Genomic DNA, 24,780 nt, shown 5'->3' with positions numbered 1-24,780 from the left:
CATCAGTGTGACCTAAAAAGTTTTTCTCTACAGGTGTTAATAAGCAGGTCAGATTGTTGCGGTGCGCATAAGCTGTTCCAAATGTTAGTGTCGGCTCAAAGAATCCTCTAACTAATTTTATACTATGCTCTTTAGCTAACTTGTTCAGAAACTCAATCACAGGTACAAAGGAAAACACTACATCTAAATTTGAATACAAATATTGTACATGTTCCTGGTCATAGAATCTTGTTAGTAGCAAGCTACAGCTTATTCCGTATGTTAAAGGCAGACTATGATAGGTGACCCCCTCTTGTACTGATGAAGGAATCTTTGTGCACACATAGCAGTTTCTCGCATCCATAGTATCAACATACTCATTCAGTAAGCGATAGAAGACATTAGTAGAAAGTTCCCCCTTTGAATTAGTTCCCTCATTCAAATATTTTGCATCCTGCTCGAACTTCTCCCATGGTGTTAATGTAGCAGTCTCAGGTTTTGAAGCATTGTTAGTCACTTTCTTATCCAACCATGGCATTACCACGATCACACCTACGATTATTGTTGCACACACAATACCTAAAATAACACTTAGCCAACCACACACTTTACCCTTTTTGCTACTACCTCTAGTGTAAGCCATGATCTGTAAAGAATCAGATAGCAGAACAATTCAACACAATCAACTTGAGGACGATTTAAAAGCATTTTTTATTTATTTTAATTATTATTATTATTTCCAATGCAAAAGTCTCTCTTTCTCTCTCTGCGTGTATTTACAGCGTTTCACTCACCCCAGGACCCTTTTGTCGAATCAGGTTAGCAGCTTGTCATAATCGGTTTTCAGAGTCAATTCAGGTTTTAACTTTCACATCCGATAATTTTTTTATCAGTCTCTTTTCTCAGCTTTCAATTAAAATTTTAACACAGTCTCTTTTCTGTTTGAATTCAGGTTCCGTTGTACTGGCTTGGTACCTCTCGATCAAAACAAAACGCTAAGAATTCTTGTTGCCATTCAGATGTCGTGCATATGCCCATTCAGGACCTGCGTACCTTCTATTTGCGACTCTTTTCAATCTGCGTTCACTCTGCAATTCTTCTTCACTAAGATCCTCCCTTCTGGTTGTATCAACTTCTTCTTCTATAGTGTCACAAGGGACGACTTTCTCTCTTGCAGATTGTTTCTTTGTCCAGTTATCACCTTTATGCGTTTTCTTCCTGCTTGGCCTTTCAGGACGCTGAACAGCACCCTCCTCTTGTGCTATGGTGTTTTCTCTTGACGGACCTGCAATTGGCTCAGGAAGTGTCGGTGTGCTCTGATCTCCCTCTGCACTTCTCCCCTCGTCTTCTGGGTCTGTAACGGTTTCAAGTTCTAGTCCGTATCCGTCTACTTCTGTGAGAACCTCTCCTTGTTGTGGTTCTCCTGCTGCCTCCACTGAGATAGGCTCACCGTCACCTCTCTCGAACTCATTTACTGTTTGAGGGACTAGGCCGTCCTCAGTGGGCTCTCCTGCAGTCTCAGTTTCCCTTTGAATACTCTCTGGCCCTGAGACTTCCTTCTCTGGAGTTGTTGTTTCAGACACTTCAAGCTCCTCATCAGTCGGACATGTCACCTTCTTTGTGTGACTGGCATGTATCCAGTTTGGAACACCTGCACATTTCACAGCAGTGGTTGTCGTCAGTATTACTTGATATGGCCCCTTCCAACGTGGCTCCAAACACAACTTCCTCACGTGTTTCTTGACAACCACCCAGTCACCGGCTTTCAGGGTGTGACCTGGATAACTGATTGGTGGCAACGTGTTAGCCTCCACCTGGTGGGAAAAAGAGCGGACCACATCAGCCAGACCCTTGCAGTAGTCCAACACCATATCATCCATGATATTCACAAGAGCATTTGCAGGTACTGCGGGCAACCTCATAGCTCTGCCCATGAGTATCTCATGGGGAGATAATCCTGTCTTCTTATCAGGTGTGTTTCTCATTGACATCAACACTAAAGGCAATGCATCTGGCCACTTCATATTGGTAGCTGCCCACATCTTTGTCATTCTCGACTTCAAGGTACCATTCACCTGTTCCACTAGTCCTGATGCTTCTGGGCGGTAGCTACAATGCAGCTTCTGTTCAATGTCTAATGCAGCACACAAGAGCTTTATCACCTCATTGTCAAAGTGTCTGCCCCTATCTGATTCTAAAGAGACCGGGAATCCGAACTGTGGTATTAACTCTCTAAGCAACAACTTTGCTACTGTGAGACTGTCATTTCTACGTGTAGGGTAAGCTTCAATCCAGTGACTGAAAACACACACAACCACCAACACGTACGTCAGATCTCCACACACGGGCATCTCAATTAAATCCATTTGCATCTTGCTAAACGGACCTCCAGCTCTCCCTATATGGCTCAAAGTTACCACAGTCCCGTTTCCTGCATTCATCTGTTGACAGATGATGCACCTGTGACAAGTAACCTCTGCGGCTTGTCTGAATTTTGGATTGAACCAGTCAATTTTGAATAACCTGATCATTGCATATCTCCCAAGATGTGCTTGTCCATGATAAAACCTTGCAAACTGAGACAAAAGACTGTTTGGTAAAACCAGTTTCCCCTCCTCTGAGACCCACAAGTCGTCGGCTCTCTGTATGCATTGCATTCTCTGCCAGGAGCGTTTTTCCTCTCTGCTAGCACGACCCTGCAGTGATTTTAGCTTGTCTGATGTATCAACCACTCTTAATACAAAGTTCAAACATGTCTCATTTTCAGTTTGCAGTAACAATTCCCATTGATCCTTGAACGATATACAGTTCAATGCGCAAAACCTTGCGACTTGATCTGCATAACCGTTTCCCATTGACACAAAGTCCTGTGACTTAACATGAGCATTGCATTTCACCACGCCAATTTCAAGAGGTAACTGAATCGCATGCAACAAATCCTTAATCTGTTTGCCATTTTTCACTGGTGAACCAGAAGAGGTCATGAAACCCCTCTGTGACCATAATTGGCCAAAATCTTGTACAATGCCAAATCCGTATCTGCTGTCAGTATAGATAGTGACTTTCAGATTTTCAGCTGCGTGGCATGCCTTGGTAAGGGCAAATAGTTCAGCCACTTGTGCGGAATACACTCTTTCGAGCCAGGAGGCTTCTATAATACCGATGATTGTACACAGAGCATAACCAGTTCTTAGTAATCCGACTGAGTCTCTCAAACATGATCCATCAAAAACATAATGTAGTCATTTTCTTTTAAGTGTGTATCTTTCATGTCAGGTCTGGGTTTGGTGCACAGTTCTGTTACCTCAAGACAGTCATGCTCCACTTCCTCTGTATTATTAATCTCAGTATTTTCAACGGGAAGTAGAGTTGCCGGGTTCAATACAGTACATCTTTTCAAAGAAACATTTGGTGACCCCAGAATAATTGTCTCATATCGGGTAAGTCGGGCATTTGTCATATGCTGAGTTTTAGTTTGGGTCAACAGAATTTCAACTGAATGTGGAACCATTACTGTTAAGGGATGTCCCATCACTATGCCTTCACATTGTGTGAGGCTTTGACCAACTGCTGCAACTGTGCGCAAACAACCCGGTAAGGCTGCTGCGACTGGGTCCAAAGTAGCTGAAAAATATGCTACTGGGCGGTTTGCACCTCCATGGACCTGTGTTAAGACAGACAAAAAACAAGCATCACGTTCATTACAAAATAGTACAAAAGGCTTTGTGTAATCAGGCATACCTAAAGCTGGTGCCCTACACATGCACTTCCTCAGTTCCATGAATGACTCAAGTTCTTCCTCGGACACAATTATGGTATATGGGTCATCCTTCGTTTCCTTGCCTGTCAGCTTTATCAATGGTTTAGAGATAATCGAAAAGTTGGGAATCCACTTGCGACAGTAGCCCACCATTCACAAAAACATCCTGACATCTCTCTTTGTTGTAGGGGGTTAATTTGCAGTATGGCCGTCACCCTTTCTTTTGATATTCTCCTGGACCCTTTCTCAATCAAGTGCCCTAAGTATTTCACCTCTTTTTGACAATACTGCAGCTTCTTTGGGGGACACTTTATGTCCGTTCTTTCCCAAATGGTTCAGCAAGGCAATTGTGCCATACCTACAGTCATCTTTCGCTCTGGATGCAATCAGCAAGTCATCAATGTACTGCACTACAGTCGAACTGAAAGGCAGCTCTAATGCTTCCAAATCGTTCTTCAATATCTGATTGAAGATGGAAGGGGACTCAGAAAACACTTGAGGAATTCTGCAGCCAACTATACACCTTGTCCAGGAGTTTGAAACTGAAGAGAAATTGGCTGTCCTCATGAAGAGGCACCGAAAAGAACGCTTGTGACAGATCCACAACCGTGAACCATTCTGCATCACACAGAACCTGGAACATGATTACTGCTGGATTCGGCACTATGGGACAACACTTTACCACAATCTTGTTTATTTTTCTCAAGTCCTGAACAATTCGAACCTTCCCACAAGGCTTCTTCAGACCCATTATTGGTGAATTACATGGGCTGCTCAATACTTCCCTCAGAACCCCTTGCTTTACAAAGTCCGCAATTATCTTCGAAACCTGAATAAGGACATCTTGTGCCATGTGGTACTGCGGCACCTGGGGAAACACTGCATTTGGATTTACTTGTACTTTAACCGGTTCTACTCCTTTTTTCAGTCCCACTTCCTTTCCTGTCAGGTCCCACACTTTCTCTGTCACTGTTCTTGCAACTCAGCTGGCAAGTCAGTCACTGTAAGCATCGGGAATAGGGTTATCAGAGGGTATTCTTCATTTGTAGTCTCTGACTCTAATTCTGAAAACTGCTCATCATCCCCCTCATCATCACTGTTTGTTTGTACTTTAATCCCTTCATTAGAGCAGGTAATCTAACATTTCGTCTTGCACAGTAAGTCTCTTCCCAATAGGGATGCGTGACTCGAATCGCAAACTACAAACTTATGCAGTCCCTGAAAGTTGCCAATCTCAACTTGAACCGGGTTAGTGATCGGATTTGTCAAGTACTTGTTTGCTACTCCTACCACTCTTCTGGTACGCCCTGAAAGTGGCAATTTCGGAACCTCTGCACTTCTGACTGTAGAGCATGTAGCTTCCATGTCAACCAAGAATGATACCTTCTGACCCATCACCTTTCCCTCTACATAGGGTCCCCTCTGATCTACTTCTAAGGACGCTGCAAGCCTACACTCCTCACTGTCTGAATAATCATCCGACCATTCATCGTTTATTCCATCCTCACCACGCAATGGAAATTGCTGTACTGTGTTATTTTGACTCATCATTTGACCTGTGACCTGCTGAGGAAGCATCACCTGTTGCTGTCCCATTGGAGCTAATGGTAATTGCATTTGCTGTCTAGGTACCATGGGAACCTGCTGTTGTACCTGCTGCATTTGTGCTGGTTGAACACGCGGCATTTGTATCTGCTGCATGGGCTGTAGCCCCTGCATCTGAACCATGTTATTCTGGAAGTTCTGATTTTGACCTCTCAACTTTGGACCCCTCACATTTTTAAATGTACCAACATCAGTGCTTTGTTGAACAACACCATCATGCACCACATTTGGGCATTCCCGCTTCCAATGCCCCACGCCCCCGCACGCGTGACATGGTGACATCTTCTTTATCCCCTGTGCATCATTTTGAACCACAAAAGTATTCAAATCTGGACCGCGATTCACAAAACCTCGACCTCTGCCTCTCGGTTGTGCCTGAAACATGCCATTCCCCTGCGGTTGCTGCTGTACCACCTGCTGGATTCCATTCCCCTGCATACCTGCCTGCGCTGCTTTAATCTGCATCACCATCACTTCCCCCTTCAGCTTTCTCCGCTTCAGTTCAATCTCGTCACTACAGTATTTCGCATACTGCAACAACTCATCAATCGGCTTCGCTTGCCAACAGATCAAATGATTCTTAATCATCTGACTAACCTCTGGTCTCAGTCCTTCTACAAATCTGAACACAAGATGGTTCATGTCTTTCGGCTCAATAGTCTCAGTGCCACTGGAATGCTCGAATGCTTTCAACAACCTCTCATAATAAGCCTGGATAGATTCTTTAACCTCCTGTGAGGTTCGGTCGATTTTCTGCCAATCAGTCACTTTCGGCGACACTTTCTGTTTCAAAAACTCAATCACTTTATGATAGTATTTCATCACCTCCTCAGAAGGTGCTCCAGTCACCTTATCCCTTACAGGTTCCTGCGTCGGCCAGTCCACACCTCTCTTGCACTCAAGCCATAAGTTGAGTGGAACAATAATCTCAAACAAGGTATTCAAGTCCTCCCAGAGACACTTCGCAAGCTTCACAAACCTGTCTGTCTGCTGATACCACTATATCGGTTTCTCCCTCAACCTGGGATAATCATTTGTGAATGACAGAATATCTCCCCTGGACCACGGTACATGTACTAGAACCCCTCCAGCTGTTTCTCTCATCGGTAACATCTTTACCGTGCCAGTGTCTGGTGGAGTTTTAGCCTGATTTGATTCCGGACTGTCACTCTTCGCCTTATCTCTTTTCTTTGCCCATCTGCCTTCCCACTTTTCTAAGGCTCCCCAAATCTGCGCACTTTGCAGTATTTCTTTAAGATGCGCTTTTATTCCTGTCGACCTCATGTGATCAAAATCTTTAGAATCGAAGTCTAATCTATAGCTTTTTTTCAAATGTTTAGTATTCTCAATATCAATATTGTATTTGTATGCCAGGTTCACCAACCTCTGATGCACCTTGCCCACTTCCTTAGTAATTTTGGGGCACAGATACCTTAATTCTGCTTCTGTGTATGATTCTAATCTGTTTACCCCTATTGTTCCACTAATTCAGCAGCTTCCACACCCAGTCTTACAAAGTTTAAGTAATCATCTCTCTCTGATCTCTCTGCAGTCACTGCAGCAGGTTGTGAAGTTTTGTTATTTCCCAACCACTCATTTAGTTGTTGCACGGAAAAGCCTTGCAGTGAAACATTCCCTGCATGCATCATTGGTGACTGTGAGGCGTTCGTACTTATTGTCTGTGGGGTTAGCACACCTAACCCTGCCTGTCTCATTGCCTCCAAAGGTGCTTCAACCGGACTAAGGTCTAACAAGGACCTGGGTCCTTCAGCTGATTGCTCACCTGGGGCCATTAACTGGGGAGTTCCTACGGACCCTCCTCTTATTGCATCTTGGGTCATTACTCCCTGATCACACATACCAGGCTTACCCTGCGCATACAATGGTATTGGTGGACCAACAGTAATTGGTAGTGCTATGGCAGCTGGTGTCTGACCTGGTCCCAAACCCCACAGAGCAGTAACTCCCAAAGCTTGGCTCACTGTGGCTGGGGCAGGTACTAACGGAGGTCCTGCTGCTGGACTATACCTCGGAATCAGCTGTTGCTGCGGCTAAGGCAGCAATTGCGGAGTTGGCTCAATGTGCACTAGCCTCGTTTTTGTATATATCGGATCAGGCGGCACCATTAGATTCATAGTAGTCTCTAGTACTGGGACGTCTGGATAGATTCTCTGTATCTGTGGTGGAGGTTGCAACTGTATCTGCATGTCTGGCACAGTGGGTACACTGACACCACTTTGTGTCAAAACTGTATCACTAGTCTGCACTGTATCTGTAACTCCCTTATCCTGCGTCTGGTTCCCAGGACCCGCACTAGTGCTCGGGGCATTGTTGTCTACTGCATAAGGTGGAGGGCGATCATGCAACAACTTGTCAAGAAACTCCTCGTCGTCGAAGTCATCTTCTTCTATCCAAGACCTCTTAGTCTCTTTTGGCTTGCTGGAGCTCTTATCTGTCTTACAAGTGGCTTTCTTTCCCTGTGTCTCGTCTTCTTGTGTTATCGCTGGAAACAGTTTGAGTCCGTCAACTATTCCCCTTCTCCACATTTTGCTCTCATTGTCCCATCTAGCCTCAGCTAAAGTCTTCTCTGCCTTTTTCATTCTCCTCTCAAATTTCTGCTGTCTTTGTCGTATGGCCATTAAGTCCCAGACTGCTAATGCCTCATACTGGAGAAGTGTGGCTCAATGGTTAGAGCGGCAGACCCTTATGCAGAAATCTGGCCCGGGACCAGGGTTCAATTCCCACCTCGGCGGGTCTTGGGCTCAATTTCCTCAGACCTGATAATTCTCGCATCAGTGCCTAATCTAATTCATGGGTCCCACTCTGTAAGTCTGGCAATAGCTTGCTTAATCTCCACAACAGCCCCAACAGCGCTGGGATGCCTGGCTTCACCTTGGAGGTTGCCCAGGAGTGGGCACCTCACAGGGAAACGCCAGGAGGGGTTCCACAGCGGTATGCGTACAGCGCCTTGAGACCCTAACGGGTGAGTAGTGCGCTATACAAGTATGAAGTTTATTATTATACTGAGCTGGCCTCGGAGGCGGCTTTTGTACACTTAACATCCACATTAAATTCTCTAAAATTCTTGTATTGAACGTTCCGTGTTCCGGAAACGCCAAACATCCTTCCTTTTCTTTTAATTTGCGCCATTGCTTCATCCATGGGCAAGGCACGACTCCCTTTTTCTCCATTACTATATAAGCTGGAGTACCCTCAGACGGGGTAGGCTCCCCCTTACTCGCCATAATGTATGCATCTCCTTTCAGAGCGCTCTTCAAAGCCTTGAAGAAGTTCATTTTTGCGTCTTTTACTTTGTTTTGTATTTAATCAGGAAGTGACTTTAATTCCCAGGACACTCTTCACTCACCTTTCTCAACCTATTGCCTCTCACGGACGGCTGCCAATCCGTGCGCGACCCCTCTCAGCAACTGACCTATCCCAGCGCGATACCACTGACGTCACATTTGCACACACTGCAGCTGACAAAGTCTTGCGGCTTGTCCTCCTCACACTAGATTCACACCAAACTAATGCAATATATTGCAAGCACCTTTAACAACAACAGCAACTCAAATTTGCTGGTTTACTACAGGAAGGGTACACAATCGCTTCAGAACTTTACAAAGATTTCACTTGAAGCCTCGCCGCTACTCTCTCCTTCTCAGTTCCTGCATATGCAAGCAGAATTCGACCCGCAAATCCTACTCTCGACTTGTCAATGGTTCTTTCTGGTGCACTATAGAACTTGACAAATCTCCACCTAAGGTTTAATTCACACACTTTGACTCAAACTTGACTTGTCAACCACGCCCGATTGACCTATAAACCGCACAAATTACAACATAAACCCAAGTGTCTCCTACATTTGTCAATATACTCCGGAGTCTTAGACCACGACGGGTCCGTACATTACCAACCAACCACGTGGTTAATTTTTTAGCACAAAGCGCCACACTCATATGAAGTACGCCAACTTCCCTACTCTCATACTGCGGAGTACGCCCACTCCTACTAAAACATCATTTACCTGGCCTAAACACACATAATCCTCACACATCCCCTGCAATATGCATAAGCTGAGCAAGCGCAAATTCTACACCACACATGCTAAAACGCCAAGAACATTCCCAACTTACTTAGGCAGGCTCCGAGATCCCGGGAAAGTCATGGGAAATTTAGAAACACATCATATCTCCAATTTGCATTATCTCAGGAAAACAATCTAAACAGTAATTCTCGGTCCTAGGGCCCCAAAGGGCCAAACCGTCGCTCTGCTACCAGAACAGCTAACACATCCCTCTATGATAATTTATTACACATCAGGACTCGTTTTAGGCCAATGAATCTTTTGACCCAGTTGAGAGACACCTTAGGACGAGATAGCTAATCAATATGTCAATCAACACGTCAATAATATCATCAATATTTATTACAACAATGCATTTCACTTTAGTCAAAGACATTAATCAACTCAAGACACCACCATGACCTTGCAGTCATGAATAACCACACCAGTTTAGTAGAATTTTATGAGTTTTATTTCCTATTATTACAATTCTAAAAGCAGGTGTGTCAATCTCAAAAGCAACGCACTCAGTAACATTGTCATGATTTGGCAGATCGAATAAGACTTAATCAAAACAAGGAACGCAATCATTAAAACATAACACAGCATCAACATAGATCAACTTTAGCAGAGTGTCATTAAGGCGTTAGTTCAACAAAGCATAGATCCAGTCATTTGTCCATTTGTGTCAGTTTAGTGATCCCCTGTCCTAACCACTGATTAGCATTGGCATGTTGGGCTTCATGCAAAACAATTTAGAACACCAATTTGGAAAACATCAAGCTATGGTCCCTGTCAAAAGTAAGCAGTTGGTACCTAGAAAGGAAAAGCAAACAGACGAATCACAATTTCATTGTCATAGTTACCCTCCAAGGTTTGGGTCAGCACTCAGGTTCGGTCTTCGTCTTCAGGACATCAGTTGATTCGCCATCAGTCAAAACTCCGCTCTGGGAAAAAGGGGCACTTTCCTCATAAGGAGCCAAAGTGTAAATGGGCAATCTAAGGAAAAGGATGGTTTAAGCAAAACCAAAGTAAGTCACCAAACAGAGTGACAAGAGTTTCTGGATAAAAATCAATAGCATTTCCCTAACCAATCTCTCCTGGTCTCCTACTCCCTAATTCTCTCTAGTCTCCTCTACTTCCTGGTGACAGGGGTTTTTATCCCCTTTTCATTGTACATTCCCCTAAAACTTGATTGGGCAAAAGTTGCACCCCACTATCTTTAGCCACTTAAAAACAGATTATGTCATTAATTCTTTCACCCCGCATTAGTTCTCAGACAGTGTATTTGCCATATGATTGACGTCTTCAGAGGTAGAATGTCCGTTATGATTTCATCCTTCTGAAATTCTTTGCACATCTTCGGTCAGTAGCTCCATTGTCTGTACCGGTTTGGGTGACCTTGCACATTATACTAATCTACACTGTTGCCTTTTTGCTAATACATTTATACAAGCAATATTAATTTCATGAGAACGGATCTACTATAGTTACATTCAGCTTCTAGTTTGAAGGAGAAAACAAGAGTTCATGTCCTTTTGCGAGTCAGCACACTGCACGCTAGAAAATCACATTTAATATGAGAGTCAGGCAGCTAGGCCTCGACTCATGCTAACTAAGGCCTACAAAATGTATTTAGCAAACTTTAACAACATAATCATTAATAATTAGTATAAAACCATGTTTTAACGTAATATTTTACCAACATTAGTCATTTTCATTAGTCCCCGTATACATTGGCGGCCACTCCCCGTGGTCACATTTCAGTGCACGTTTTCAGCAAAGCATATCAATACAGCTTCTATGCGGCATTACTATATATTAATTCATAAACATTTCATGTTAATATAGATTATATAAGCTACGCTCTCTCATAGTCTTTACATTAAGATCCATTCCGTTCAGATCCTGACACCCAAAACGCATGTGGTGGGCTTATTGTGAAATTCTGCTAGGCCATAGTTCTTTCCAATATATTCTTATCTCTTTATTTGAAATGAACTTGAAAAACAAAGTTTCCAAAATGTCTCCCACGCAAGGTCATGCTGCGTGACCTAGTGCGTTATGATGAATTACGCAATATCTGCGCTCGCACCTCTGATGCAGGCCTTGAATAATGCAGCCTTTGTCCTGCTTGAACATACACTTGCACTAACGGCTGATACCATTACTCTCTTCCAGGTACTTCTGTATATACTTCCCCTTGCTGGCAAATCTGTTTTTATTATCTATCTATCTATCTATTTTATTTTTTTCTTTAGGCATGTTTTTTTCTAGTATGTAATCTTTAAAATGTGAATGGTTCACTTTGCAAGATTAAATATGTCCCTGACAGGTAACTTGCTTGGAACAGGAGCCTCACAATGTTTTCCAATTCTTTAAAGGACCAAGTGGTTATCTTGTACATCTATCTTCACTCTGCCAACTATTCCAAAATCCATTTCCATAGTAAGTGATTGCAGATAGTCCAAATAATATTTGTTGTTTCCTGCGATCCTGCAAATGTGGTTCGCTCCTTCACTTATTCCAGCTAACTTGTTGCCAATTTGTTATGTTTCACAGAAACCTTCACAGACTGCATGCATATTAACTCCAGTAAATACAAGGAACAGGTCTACTTGGCTCCACTGCTTCAGCCGCTCTCCAAAACAGGATGCTCGGCAGTGGAATCTTGTACATGTCATGACAACCCCAACATTCCATGTCACCTGCCAGTAACTAAATAGTACATTATGTATATAACCACAACAGCATCCACTGCTAACGTCTCCAAATTGACTTCAACCTTGAGGTCTGCAGTGGGCAAATATGCAACACCTCTCTTAGTCGATGTCTCTATCAATATTTGGAATAAAATTGCTTCTGCAGAATAGTGAGTGGGTGATTTTAATTTATCGAGCTGACCATATTAGCCAGGACCATACTGTGCATTTTATTTCATTCAGATCTTTTATTTTACTTTCCAGTCAGTCTTGCCTTTATAGGATTGATTTGTGAAATCTTTCACTCAATTAACAAAATAAAATTCACTTCTGGAAATGTGGACAGACTTCTACTGATGCTGTGCTTTTGTTTCAGTTTTGTTAGGCGCTTACTGCTCCTTCGTGAGATCACAACCTCCCCACCCCCTCCCCAGCCTGCTGGACCCCAGTTGTAATATTTCAGGCTTTCATATAACATTTGAGGCCAAATTAGGTAAACTTCCAGGAAGGAAGCATTTGCGTCTGCATTTTGCTTCACCTGGGCACTTTGGTGTTACAGTAGGGGCTGTAGACGCGTGTGCTGTTTCTTCTGTCAGATGGGTAACATCTGCAGTAAATGTGTGCAGTCATGCAACCAAGTGGGCATACCCTCATTTGCTTTGGGTGTGGTTTTATGCAAATGAGGAGGGCATTTGCCTTTTAGTTTGCACCTTACCACAAATGTGAGTACAGAGGCAAAGAGGCATACTGATTATGTTCCACACTTCTGCAGAGGCTCACAGTCAGTTCTTTGAGTGCCACTTGTGAGGGCGGGGTTGGCACAGGGTTCCCTGACACTTCCCAGACTGAAAGCCACTTCAGAGAAAAGCCGGGTTTGTTACCATGCAGTTAAGGACACACTAACGACTTCAAACTGCCATTTCACTATCGAGTAGTTTGCCGTTCCCAGCTCAGGCTGAAGGTTGCACCTTCCCTGGGAACAGCAGATTTGTTTGTCCAAGTTTGTGCCAGGCACACCTAGTTAAGACTTTACCATGGCATAAACAGGTACGGTGTTCTCAATATGTAATTTGGACCCCAGTCCTATTACTCATCATTCCCCGGTGCTTTGCCAATCTGATATAGACTTCTAGGTGCAGATTCCTTACCTTAGAATTTCCCCTTGGCGTCAGACTGGATCTGGAGATTTTTCATCGAGCAATACCCTTGCGCGTTAGTAGGTGGCGTCGGTCGACTCCGTGGGTTTTGTTGGTGTCGTAGTTGCCGTAATGACATTGGGAGTGGTACATAGATGCCGCCTCAGCGCAGTGACGTCAGTTCTTTTCTTTCTGCGCCACGCGCTGATCTGGAGAGAGTTACTCGGGTCTCTTTTTGACCGATTTCGTACGTTTTGTAGAGTTTTGAAGTGAGTTTGATATTTGCTTACCGCACTTCCTTTCCCAAATATAAATGGGTGAGTACATCTGTAACTTCTCATCCATCAGAAAGCTCAACTATACTGCCCCGTTAATCTTTAGTCACAATCCCCTTCTAAAGTTCCTTATAATTATAGATCTAACTCCGAAATAGCTGATTACGATGACGTAACTTTCTTGGGTATACAATCCCTAGGGCATTTTCTTTTGTTTGCTTGTTTTGCTGTTTCTTGTTTTTCTCCACAATTTTTGAAAAATGTTATCATTGGATATGTTGTTATACATGCAATACATTATAGGATGTGATATATACAGTAATATTTATGTCTCTAGGATAATAGCTGACCTAATATTTACATGACCGACTGCATAACAATTTCTTCAACATTGCCTACTATAGATGGTATGTCTGTTGTGCTACTTGTGTATAGTCACTATTTTAATATTATTTTAAAATATTTTTCCTTCTCACCACACTATTATAGGGCTTTCACCTGCATGTCTCCTGTATATTTCAGATACCTCAAGTAACTTTTTTTGAAATGGTGGTTGGTTCTTCTTGAGTATCCATTTGAATACTAGCTAATATATGTACCACTATCACAAGTGACAATCTTTCTTGCTATATTCAAATCACTTATGAAGTTCTCTTATCATCTGCTTGATCACTTGATACAGGCCTATCCTTATTTTTTCCATGGAGCTGGGAATAAAAAACTTTTGGGACAGCATGATCGGCTTTATATATTGCGTATTTCTTTTTCCTAAATTCTTGGGGTTTTTCCTGCACAACTCTTTTGCACCACTTTTTTGGCTTCCCGGTATTTTCTTTTACATACTTATACTAGACCTTATCATACTATTTAGTCTCATGTTACTTCTTTTTCTACCCAGCCTTGAGAAAGCCCTGGCCTACGTGCCTCTTGGGGCGAAACACATGTCGGCTGGCCTACGTTACAACACTTTGGACCTATGAGTATCTACACTTTGTTTTTTGCTTCTTTGTCCCTCTCAAATAATTAAATTGATTTTGGAGCAACACTGACGTCTGATGAAAATCTTTGCTTAATAACTAAACCTTATCCTTATAATGGATCCGGAGAAGAACAATCTTATCTATCTAGTGGTACCTCACCGCCATTGGACCTTATGCCTTTTGGGCTGCTATACCCACTCTCTGTGGGATACGGTTGTGCAAGTCCTGCCGCAGATACCGGAAGAGGCCCGTGCTATCGTCTCCCAAGCTGTCTACGATGGGAGAGATTTGGCGAAGTTTGCGATCCGATGTGGACTGGACACGACCAATTCTCTAGGCAGATCGGTTGCTACAACAGTAGCCTTGAGATGCCACGCCTGGTTGCGTACTTCTGGTGTTTCGGGGGGATGTCCAACAGTCTCTCATGAACATGACCTTTGCTTGTTCCCGTCTCTTTGGAGACAAAGCAGACTCAGCCTTGGAGAGATTCAAGGATTCCCCGGCTACAACTCGGTCCCTTGGTCTTTCTGCTGCCCCATGCCCCCAGAGGTCCACTGTGCGCCCTTTCATGGCCACGGAAGAGGCTCCCTGTCATGTCGCCCACCCAGCCACACATGCTGTTCAGCCGCTGTGTGGCCAGGGATGCGAAATCCCACATGGACGTGGGACAGGAAACCAGAGGTCTGCCCACTCCACCTCTGCCCCTGCGGCAGCCTCCAAACCCTCCTAGTCCACCCCCTCACTCCCATCCAGTTGGCAGGATTCGCCATCACCTGCCCCACTGGGAATCTATCACTACGGACAGGTGGTTTTGCAGATCGTTCGAAAGGGCTACTCCTTCCCTTTCGAATCTGCCCCACCGGCCATGCCTCCATCACTCAGCCAACTCCCGGAGGATCATTTGGCACTTCTCCGCCAGGAAGTCGCGGCTCTCTTGGCTAAGGGAGCTATAAAGAAGGTCCCTGTGCCAGAAGTAGGTTGAGGTTGTTATTTCCGCTACTTTCTGGTGCAGAAAAAGGACAAGCGCTTAGGCCTATCCTAGACCTTCAGGACCTCAAGTACTTCCTCAAGAAGGAGAAATTCAGAATGCTCACCCTGGCTCAGGTTCTGTCTGCCTTAGACCCAGGAGACTGGATGGTAGCGTTGGACTTGCAGGACGCTTTTTTCCACATCCCCCTCCTGTCTGCCCACAAACGTTACCTATGATTCGTGGTAGGTCACAAGCACAATCAGTTTACTGTGTTCCCCTTCGGCCTTACCAGCGCCCCTCGGGTGTTCATGAAAGTGATGGCGGTTGTTGCAGCTCATCTGTGCAGGTTAGGGGTCTCAGTCTTTCCCTACCTCGACGACTGGCTGTTGAAGGCGGACTCGCCCCAGAAAGTCGTCTCCCATATTCAGACTACTGCGAGCTTCCTGCACACGCTGGGGTTCACTATAAACGTGCTGAAGTCACACCTGACTCCCTCTCAGACGTTCCCTTTCATCAGAGCTGTTCTGGACACAGTGCAGTTTCGGGCTGATCCTCCCGAAATGCGAGTCCAAGCTATTCAGGCTATGATTCCAATCTTTCAGCCTCTCTCTTGGGTTTCAGTGAGACTGACTCTGAGGCTGCTGGGCCTTATGGCCTCCTGCATCCTGCTAGTGACACATGCCAGATGGCATATGCGTGCTCTGCAGTGGGACTTGAAGTTCCAGTGGGCGCAGCATCAGGGGAATCTCTCCGACATGGTCCAGATCTCGGAATCAGACTGCAAAAGACCTGCAGTGGTGGCTTTAGAATCCGCATTGGGTCCACGGCAAATCCCTCTCCCTTCCTAGCCAGATATATCTATAGTGACCAATGCGTCACTTCTGGGTTGGGGCGGCCACATGGGAGAGGCAGAGGTCAAAGGCCTCTGGTCTCCGGCGGAGTCTGGGCTTCATATCAATCTTCTGGAGTTCCGGGCGATCAGGCTTGCGTTGAAAGCATTTCTTCCCTCTCTCAAAGGGGAAGGTAGTGCATTTGTTCACAGACAATACTGCCACCATGTGGTATTGCAACGAACCGGGTGGAGTAGGGTCCTGGACCCTTTGTCAGGAGGCACTATGCCTCTGGACATGGCTGGAACATAAGGGCATTACCCTGATTGTTCACGCATGGCGGCTCCATCCGGAGGTGGCTCAAAGTCTCTTTCAGCAGTGGGGAGAGCCTTGGTTAGATCTGTTCGCTTCCGCAGGGAACGCGTAATGTCAGCTGTTTTGCACGTTGGAGTTTCCGAGGCTGCACTCGCTCGGAGACACTTTTTGTCTTGAGTGGAACTCCGGCCTCCTTTATGCCTTTCTGCCTTCTGCCCAGAGTTCTCAAGATCAGGAACGACCGGGCCCAAGTCATCTTGGTGACTCCGGACTGGGCACAGAGGCTAGGGTATCCAGAGCTATTGAGTATGGCCATCGATCCTCCACTCACACTGCCTCTTCGGGCGGATCTTCTATCACAGCAGCAGAGGACGATTCTCCACCCAAACCTGTTAAATCTCCACCTTCATGCGTGGAGATTGAGCAGCACCAGTTGACGACTTTTGATATTCCACCCGAAGTCTGTGATGTTATCTTGACGGCAAGGCGTCCCTCCACCAAAACGGTATACTCCTGTCGTTGGAATAAATTTGTGGCATGGTGCACCAACAAATCTGTTGATCCCCTCTCTGCCCCTCTATCTGGGGTTGTTTTGTTCATTCTTTCTTTGGCCCAGCAGGGCTTTGCTTTGGGCACCCTTAAAGGGTATTTATCTGCCATTTCGGCCTTTCTTAGGTTACCTGATCAGCCCTCACTCTTTAAATCTCCTATTGTGAGTAGATTCCTAAAAGGTCTCACCCATTTATTTCCTCCCACTCTGTTTATCATGCCTCAGTGGGACCTCAATCTTGTCCTTACTTATTTAATGTGTACTCCCTTTGAGCTGATGCACAATTGTCCCTTACGGCTGCTCACCTTCAAAACTGTCTTTCTTATTGCCACCACTTCTGCTTGCAGGGTGTGTGAGCTTCAGGCCCTTTCGTCCAAACCTCTATACTTGTCTATGCACCCTGACAAGGTGGTGTTGCGCACTAAGGCTTCCTTCCTTCCAAAGGTGGTTACGCCTTTTCATGTAGACCAGTCCATCACCCTCCCTACTTTTTAAGCACCCCCACGTTTTTCTCATGAGGAGGAAAGACTCCATCGTCTGGACCCAAAAAGAGCATTGGCGTTCTATCTTAATTGTACTAAAGATTTCCGGGTGGACGATCAACTCTTTGTCAGGTATGTGGGTGCGAAGAAAGGGAAGGTGGTGCAAAAACGTACCATCTCTCAATTGGTACTTCCTTGCATCAAGATGTGCTATGCTTTGGCCAAGAAGCAACACCCTGAGGACTTGCGTGCTCATTCCACCAGAGGGACTGCTTCTTCCACTGCACACGTTTGCTAAACACTATTGCCTGGACAGTCAGGTCTGTCGGGACGGCTACTTTGGACGTTCGGTCCTGCAGGACTTTCTAGTATGAGCTTGGTTCGCAGCCCACCTCCAAGGATGGCATTGCTTGGGTATCTATTCTAAGGTAAGGAATCTGCAACTAGAAGTCTCTATCATATGTACAAGTTACAAACGAAATATCTTTGTTGAAACATATTCTAGTTGCAGATTGCTTACCGTTCCACCCATCCTCCCCGCTTGTGAACTGATTTCTAGGGACAAGGATTTCCCCTTCAGGTCCTTAGCTCTGGCGCACCAATTTCAGTGTTCTTAGCGGCGCTGCACTTTGGCGTGGAAAGTCATTAAAAGAAACTGCCGTCACTGCGCTGAGGCGGTGTCTATGTACTACTCATGACGTCATCATGGCGACTACGACACCAGTGATGCCCGCGGAGTCGACCAACGCCACCTACTGACGCGCAAGGGTATTGCTCAAAGAAAAATCTCCAGATCCAGTCTGACGCCTGGGGGAAATTCTAAGGTAAGGAATCTGCAACTAGAATATGTCTATGTGTTGTACATAGTGGCAAAATAAATCTTCCCTTGAGCTGACAATCATTCTTGCACCACCCTTGCACATTATCTTTCATGCTCTTTTTCCTGACTTAAAACTCCTGCAAATTGAGTTCTGCCACTTCAGAGACCCACCACTGCTTCTGCTTTTGTTCCCAATTTTGCTATTCTAAACTCCTTATCGGCATCAAAGCCCGTTTTCAAGTTGAGTTAACCTAGAGGTGAGGTAGTCCTTTCCTCACCCTACTTCCAACCTTTTCATGATACTCTCACTTGCCTCTGAAGTAATCCTCGTCCCTGCCCAAATGTCATGAACAGTTTCCTTGAACCACTATGTTACCCGTTCAGTCAGGTGAAAATTGGCTTGGAGTATTTTTGGCTACTTGCTTTGTACTTGGCATCTGTGCGCCAAAAAAAGTATTGATCTGGCCTAACTGTGGCTGGTATCTCTCCTCAAACTTTCATGTGTTGTGTAGCCATTTTAGTTATAAGCTCCATGCATGTTATTTTAGGAAACTAGGCCTGCCGATGTGCACTTTAACCTAGATATATTTTATTCAGCTTTGTTTATTATTTTAACAATAGCCACATTTGCGTCTTGTTTTATTTTTCTGTATCTAGCTGTACATTGCCTAGGTCAGCACTGCGTTCTTAAACAAGACATTTCTTTCCCCTCTGTGTTTTTCTCAAGGCTGCAGTAAGATAGGTTGCCGGTAAACGTGGTAACGCTTTGTGTCTAGTGTTCATAGAAACATACACATCCTTACGTAGGGACATTTTCTCAGAACACCAGCTGCTTTATTACAAAAACACTTCTCTGTCCCATACACGTGTATCCATTTTAGTTATAGCTTCATACATGTTATTTTAGCAAACTAGGCCTGCAGCTGTGCACTTTATCCTAGACATATTTTATGGAGCTTTGCTTTATTATTTTAATAAAAGCCACATTTGCGGTCTTGTTTTATTTTCTCTATCTAGCTGTTCTTTGCTTACGCAAGCATGGCATTCTTAAACAAGACATTTCTTTCACTCTGTGCTTTTCTTAAGGATGCAGTAAGATGTGTTGCCGGCAAAAGTGGTAGTGCTTTGTCTCTAGTGTTCATAGAAACATATACACTCTTATGTAGGGATCCTTTCTTGGAACATCAGCTGTTTTATTATAAAACACTACTTTGACCCATGTACGTTAGAGGGAGATTCCAGCCAGATGACCACAACTGAATGTTGATTGCTGAACGCTTCGCTACAGCTGCTTATGCAGACTACAGGCCTCTTGCTCAGTTATGAGGGATAATGTCTTCCCAGGGGAACCTGAAGGGCAGAACTAGAGCTTAACATGCTGTGCTCTAATATAGCCTAAGTAGGAATTATTTCAATGATTATGGTGACAATATGGTAGCGTTATTTTTATGCTTTACTCTCCTCGTCACTATATTAATCCTGTCATGCTTCATCCTCCTGGTTATTGCAGTACATGCTTTGTTATCTAAGATGCAATTGCTTCTTTAAAACCTTATTGAAACATATACTGCTTCTGTTTGTCCTAGTATATGTGAGACTAATGTAAACAAGAGAAACAGATGTGACCTGAGTGACCACGATTTCCCTGAGGAATCAATTGTGTCATGCGATCGGCTGCCCAATAATCCCTGCTCTTGGGTGGAGATGAGGTACTGCTAGTTAGCCGGAGAAAAACCTGGATTAGGCCGAAAAGTGTCACCTGTAGTGGGCTAGACTCAGTCCCCCACACAGCAGGCGATTCTGCTGCTCAAATCCAGTAGTCTCATTAGAATAATGAGAGCCTACGCGACACCTGCATCATGGAATGCTTCCTGTAAATTTTATATCTGAAGTGTATTATCTTCTGATGCTACTGGCCATTGTTTCTCAATTCTTTGTCCTTTTCATCTCATTATTCTTTTGTTGTTTGCTATACTGAACCACTGTAAAGTGTACGATGCTCTCCTTTGCCTGATTTGTGCTTTATAAATTCTGTTTTTAATTGCAAATGGAGTAATAGGTGATTGATGTTTTTAAATCTCGCACAGCATGCCTTTCTCTTATTTATTTTGTATGTCTTTCTAGGTTCAACCAAAGAAAGAACAACCATTAACTCCTTCTCTTAGCCAGACGATTCCAAAGTTTTATTTTCCACGAGGCTGTCCAAAAGCCAACTTGAACATTGATGCTATCATTTCAAAAATAGAGAAAACTTTTTCTCAGTTTCCAAAGGAAAAAGCAACCCTAGAAGACATGGGTAAAGTGGCGAAGGTAAGATTTTCTGATAACAATTTTGGTAGACCCTTGAACTATCTATGCTACACTCAGTGCTCACTAGACGTTTGCCCACCATGGATGCATCAGTCAATCTTGCCATATAGATGACTTTGACTGCCTGCCATTGCATCCTGTCCCTGTTCAAACTCGCCTTCTCTCAGGCCTTGCCCAGATTTCTAACGTGTCCTAGTTCTCTCCCATACTGCTTAGTCTTGATTGCCTCCTACAAATATATTATTCAACATAAATTAAACTAATCGTTCCTGATTAATTACAATCTTTCTCCTGCCCAGTACCCTTTTGTTATCACACCCTTATGCCTAGGTCAGTCCACAGTTATCACACTGCTAGTTAGATTATATAAATGTTTTGTTCAGGAGCTGTGTCCAGAGGTTTTCTGACTATGTATGAGGGTTCTTTATGTAGCTGGTTGAATTCCAGGGCTTCTATATTAACTCTCAACCCTGTCACTAATCTTTTTCTGTGCTTTTGAATCAGATGTGTATGATATATGTGTTGTATTCATATTTGTATAATACATTGCTTTCACTGGTGTAGCTCAATATTATTGCATGAGTTTTGTCCTATTTAGTGCAGGTGTGACATTTTGCCTTGTCCGGTATAGTTCAAGTTAGACTTAATATTCCAGGTTGCCCAATAAGATTGATTCTGGACGAGGGGCCGGGTGTCCCAGATGTGGCGCTTTTGATGCCTCCTTCCTACACTTAGCTTGGTCCTGTAGGGCGGTGCACAATTTTTGGCAGGAGGTGGTGGAGAGAGTGGAGGAGGTTACAGGAGCGGGACTGGTGGCAACACCATTGACATGCCTCCTACTTGTAGCGCGGAGACCTCGGGGTAGGAGTATCCCATATAAGCTCACACAGCTGACTTTGGTGTTGGCCAAGCGTCGGGTGGCTATTGACTGGATGAGTGCCCGGAACCCTTCTATCTCTTGCTGGATTCGAGTTTTAATAGAATGGGGTGCAGCTGAGGAACAATATATGCGGATAACATGCAGGGAGGAGGGGACGCTGACAGACGTGATTGCCTGGGGAGCACAACCGGAACGGTTCACGGGGTGGAGGATCTTAGTTCTGCAGGAAGTACAGATGAGGGCTGAATACATACACTGTGCATCAACTTGATAAGTGACTACCAACTGTAGTAGGCTAGGTCTTTGTTATTTACTATATATGTAATGACTGGTTCCATGTGGATCCTTGATGGGGGGGGTGCAAGAGGGTAGAATTTACGCCGCAGTGGGTGCTGTCGACCCTTGCCTTGTATTTTATGTCAACTTTGTCCTCCAGCAATGTGACACAATGATACTGTAACTTCTCGCATTGAAATGCATTGCACTGTATTTTTGTTTGTCTGGTTTTCAAACTTAATAAAAACAGAGTTATAAAAAAAAAATTCCAGGTTGCCAAGTCCAGTTTGGTGCATGCCAAGTTTGCATTTTTGGTTGGCAGAGTGTATGGTTGTAGTGTTGGTATGTGGGAAGCATTGAGGTTCCCGAGGCCAAAAGAGATGCTCCAAACCAGTTGTCTGAAACTCGATGCTAAACATAGCTGCACTTGAATTGTGAAGAGGAGTGAGATATATAGTGTAGTACAAATTAATTCACACTGCTGCCGATGTTGTTCTTTACCATCACGCATTTGGAATTCAAAAGAAAATGAAAAAAAATAAAAGGTGTGAATAGTGAGAAGGCAGGGGCAGGAACAATGATCAACAGGGGGAAAGTATATTAAGGGAAAATGGAATAATTATTGCGCCGTTGCCTAGCTTCACCCACACACGGCATTCAGTGTTTGAGAGGTATACATGCCTGACTGTAACATACTGGAGCTGCAGTCTCCTAAAAGCACTCAGCACGGACCGCATAGCTAACACACTCCCCTTCCACCCATGAACTGGAGAACCCACAGTTCCTACCTCTGGTCTGACATTACCCTGAGTTCCACAGTGAGTTTACCCTGTGCCTAGGGCATCCATGTTAACAAGTAACAATTGCAATGTAAATGTTATGATGACTCTGTCAAGATGTATTACAATGGGGGGGAAACCTCAATGAAAAGAGTTTGAAGAAGGGGGAAAATGGAATACTTCAATACAATAGATTTGATAAACAGTTCAAACGAAAAAAAATAAAAGGAAACTGCTATAGATCTTCCCCTTCTACAGCTAGGAAGGACCAGCCAAAGATATGCATGTTGTCTAAATTCTACACACTGCAGTCTTCAACTGCACTTGGGTTGGTTATTGAAATGAGACAATGGTTTGTATCCACCAGGAGCTTTGATCATTATCCAATACTCACACTTCAGGTTACTCCATCTATCCTCTTTCCTTTAATTATATCCATGTTTCCTTTTTATCATTTCATATCTTTCTCCCTCCAAAACATTATTACAATCACATCTCACAGCCACAACTTTTTTCCATTTAACATATGCAAATTATCCAAATGTAGCAACCCTTCTTCCATTAGGTAATTCAAAAGAAGTGGTCCCAGTTGTGGAGTGTGGTGTTAACAAAACCTTTCAGTTCTTTCCTCCACTTTCTTACAGTCCTTAATCTTAATTGATTTTTTTCTTTTGGAGTTTTGTTAAATCTCTCTTCAACCCATTACTCAGATGTGGTACTCAAAAATGGAAAATTTCCCAGCTTATCGTAACGGAAAATTTCAATTCTATTAAGGACACAGAGGTGAGGATTAGGCTTAACTTTCCTCACTTTATTGTATCCAGCAGCCATTGACAATCCGATTTAATAAGCAACTACGTTTCCCATGAGTCCTTGGGGGAAAAAAACAAAACACAATGTCCAGTCATAGCGCTGTCCCGCTCCATAATAGCCACTGAAGATCTTCCCCCTTTCTCTTTCTTTGTGCAAACACAGCCGATTCCGTTGTCGTCACTCCTGTTTGCCAGAATCTAACACTAAAGAATAACAAAATCAACCTTTTAGAATTGCAGAATCAGAAAATTTCACTAGCCACCATGCAAACATTTTAAAACATTCCACTATACTCAGCATATTCATTTCCACATAAACCTTTGCATAAATGAAATTATTTACTTGCAAAGTAGTATAATACTCGATCGGGTGAGCATATATTCCATTATTAGGAAAAGAGGGTGGTTTAATCCTCGCGTCCGTGTCCTTAATAGAATTGAAACTTTTCGTTACAATAGCTAGGACATTTTTCATTCTATGTGTGGACCCAGAGACGAGGATTAGGTTAGTTCAAAGCTTATCCACTACTAGAGTTTCCAGATTTGTGATTGGTTTGAACTAAAACATTTTAAAAGTAGAATCAGAGGACCAATTTGCTGCATAAAGGATGTCTTCCAACCTCTCCTCCAAAGCAAAAGCCTTAGAAGCCATGGCGCCCCTCACTGAGTGAACTCCTAATTGGGAAACATCTATATCAGCTTCTTGCATAGCCCATCTGATCTATCTGGCAATGGTAGGGGGAGAAACCTCTTTGTGAGGTTTGATCATAGCAATCACAAGTTGATGTTCACCCGGGGGACTGAGCTCCTCCATTGTAGCCTCAAATGCTTTTAGTGTATTAACCACACATAATTTCGGAACATCAGGAAACATTGGATAAGAAACCGCTTTTGAATTACTTTTCGTTCAACTAGCATTATGGAAAGTAACCCCTTCTGGGGTAAGTGGTCTACCTGTTAAATCCAGAGCTCTCACGTCCAAAAATCTTCAGAAAGAAATAAGACAAAACAAAGTAGCCTCCTTGGAAGATAACGGTTTCCTTGATAGGTACTTATTAGATGGCCTCAACTTAACCACATTGAGAACTTGATTCACGTCCCATAATCTGGAATGCCTGGGTTCGGAAAGAACAGACAGCCTGATACCCCTTAGGAGTTTAGAAACTAAGGGATGTTCCCCAACCGGATGACCATTGATTGGAAAATGTCCCGCTGAAATCGCAGACCGGAAGGTATTAACCTACCTGTATGCC

The 24,780-nt window shown here is 43.9% G+C and overlaps 1 protein-coding gene across 2 annotated transcripts in view; it reads left to right on the top strand.

Annotated features, from left to right (window-relative positions):
• Window positions 1-24,780, top strand: part of PPP2R3B (protein phosphatase 2 regulatory subunit B''beta) — a 396,604-nt gene that overhangs the window by 145,776 nt on the left and 226,048 nt on the right. For both annotated transcript variants that reach the window (XM_069204311.1, XM_069204312.1), the window contains exon 2: window positions 20,595-20,780. In XM_069204311.1, coding sequence (XP_069060412.1) covers window positions 20,595-20,780 — 186 coding nt within the window. The remainder of the gene's footprint in view (window positions 1-20,594; window positions 20,781-24,780) is intronic.

This window comes from Pleurodeles waltl, chromosome 8, assembly GCF_031143425.1.
Source record: "Pleurodeles waltl isolate 20211129_DDA chromosome 8, aPleWal1.hap1.20221129, whole genome shotgun sequence".
NCBI lineage: Eukaryota > Metazoa > Chordata > Amphibia > Caudata > Salamandridae > Pleurodeles > Pleurodeles waltl.
This window is presented reverse-complemented; position numbering and strand designations above follow the sequence as displayed.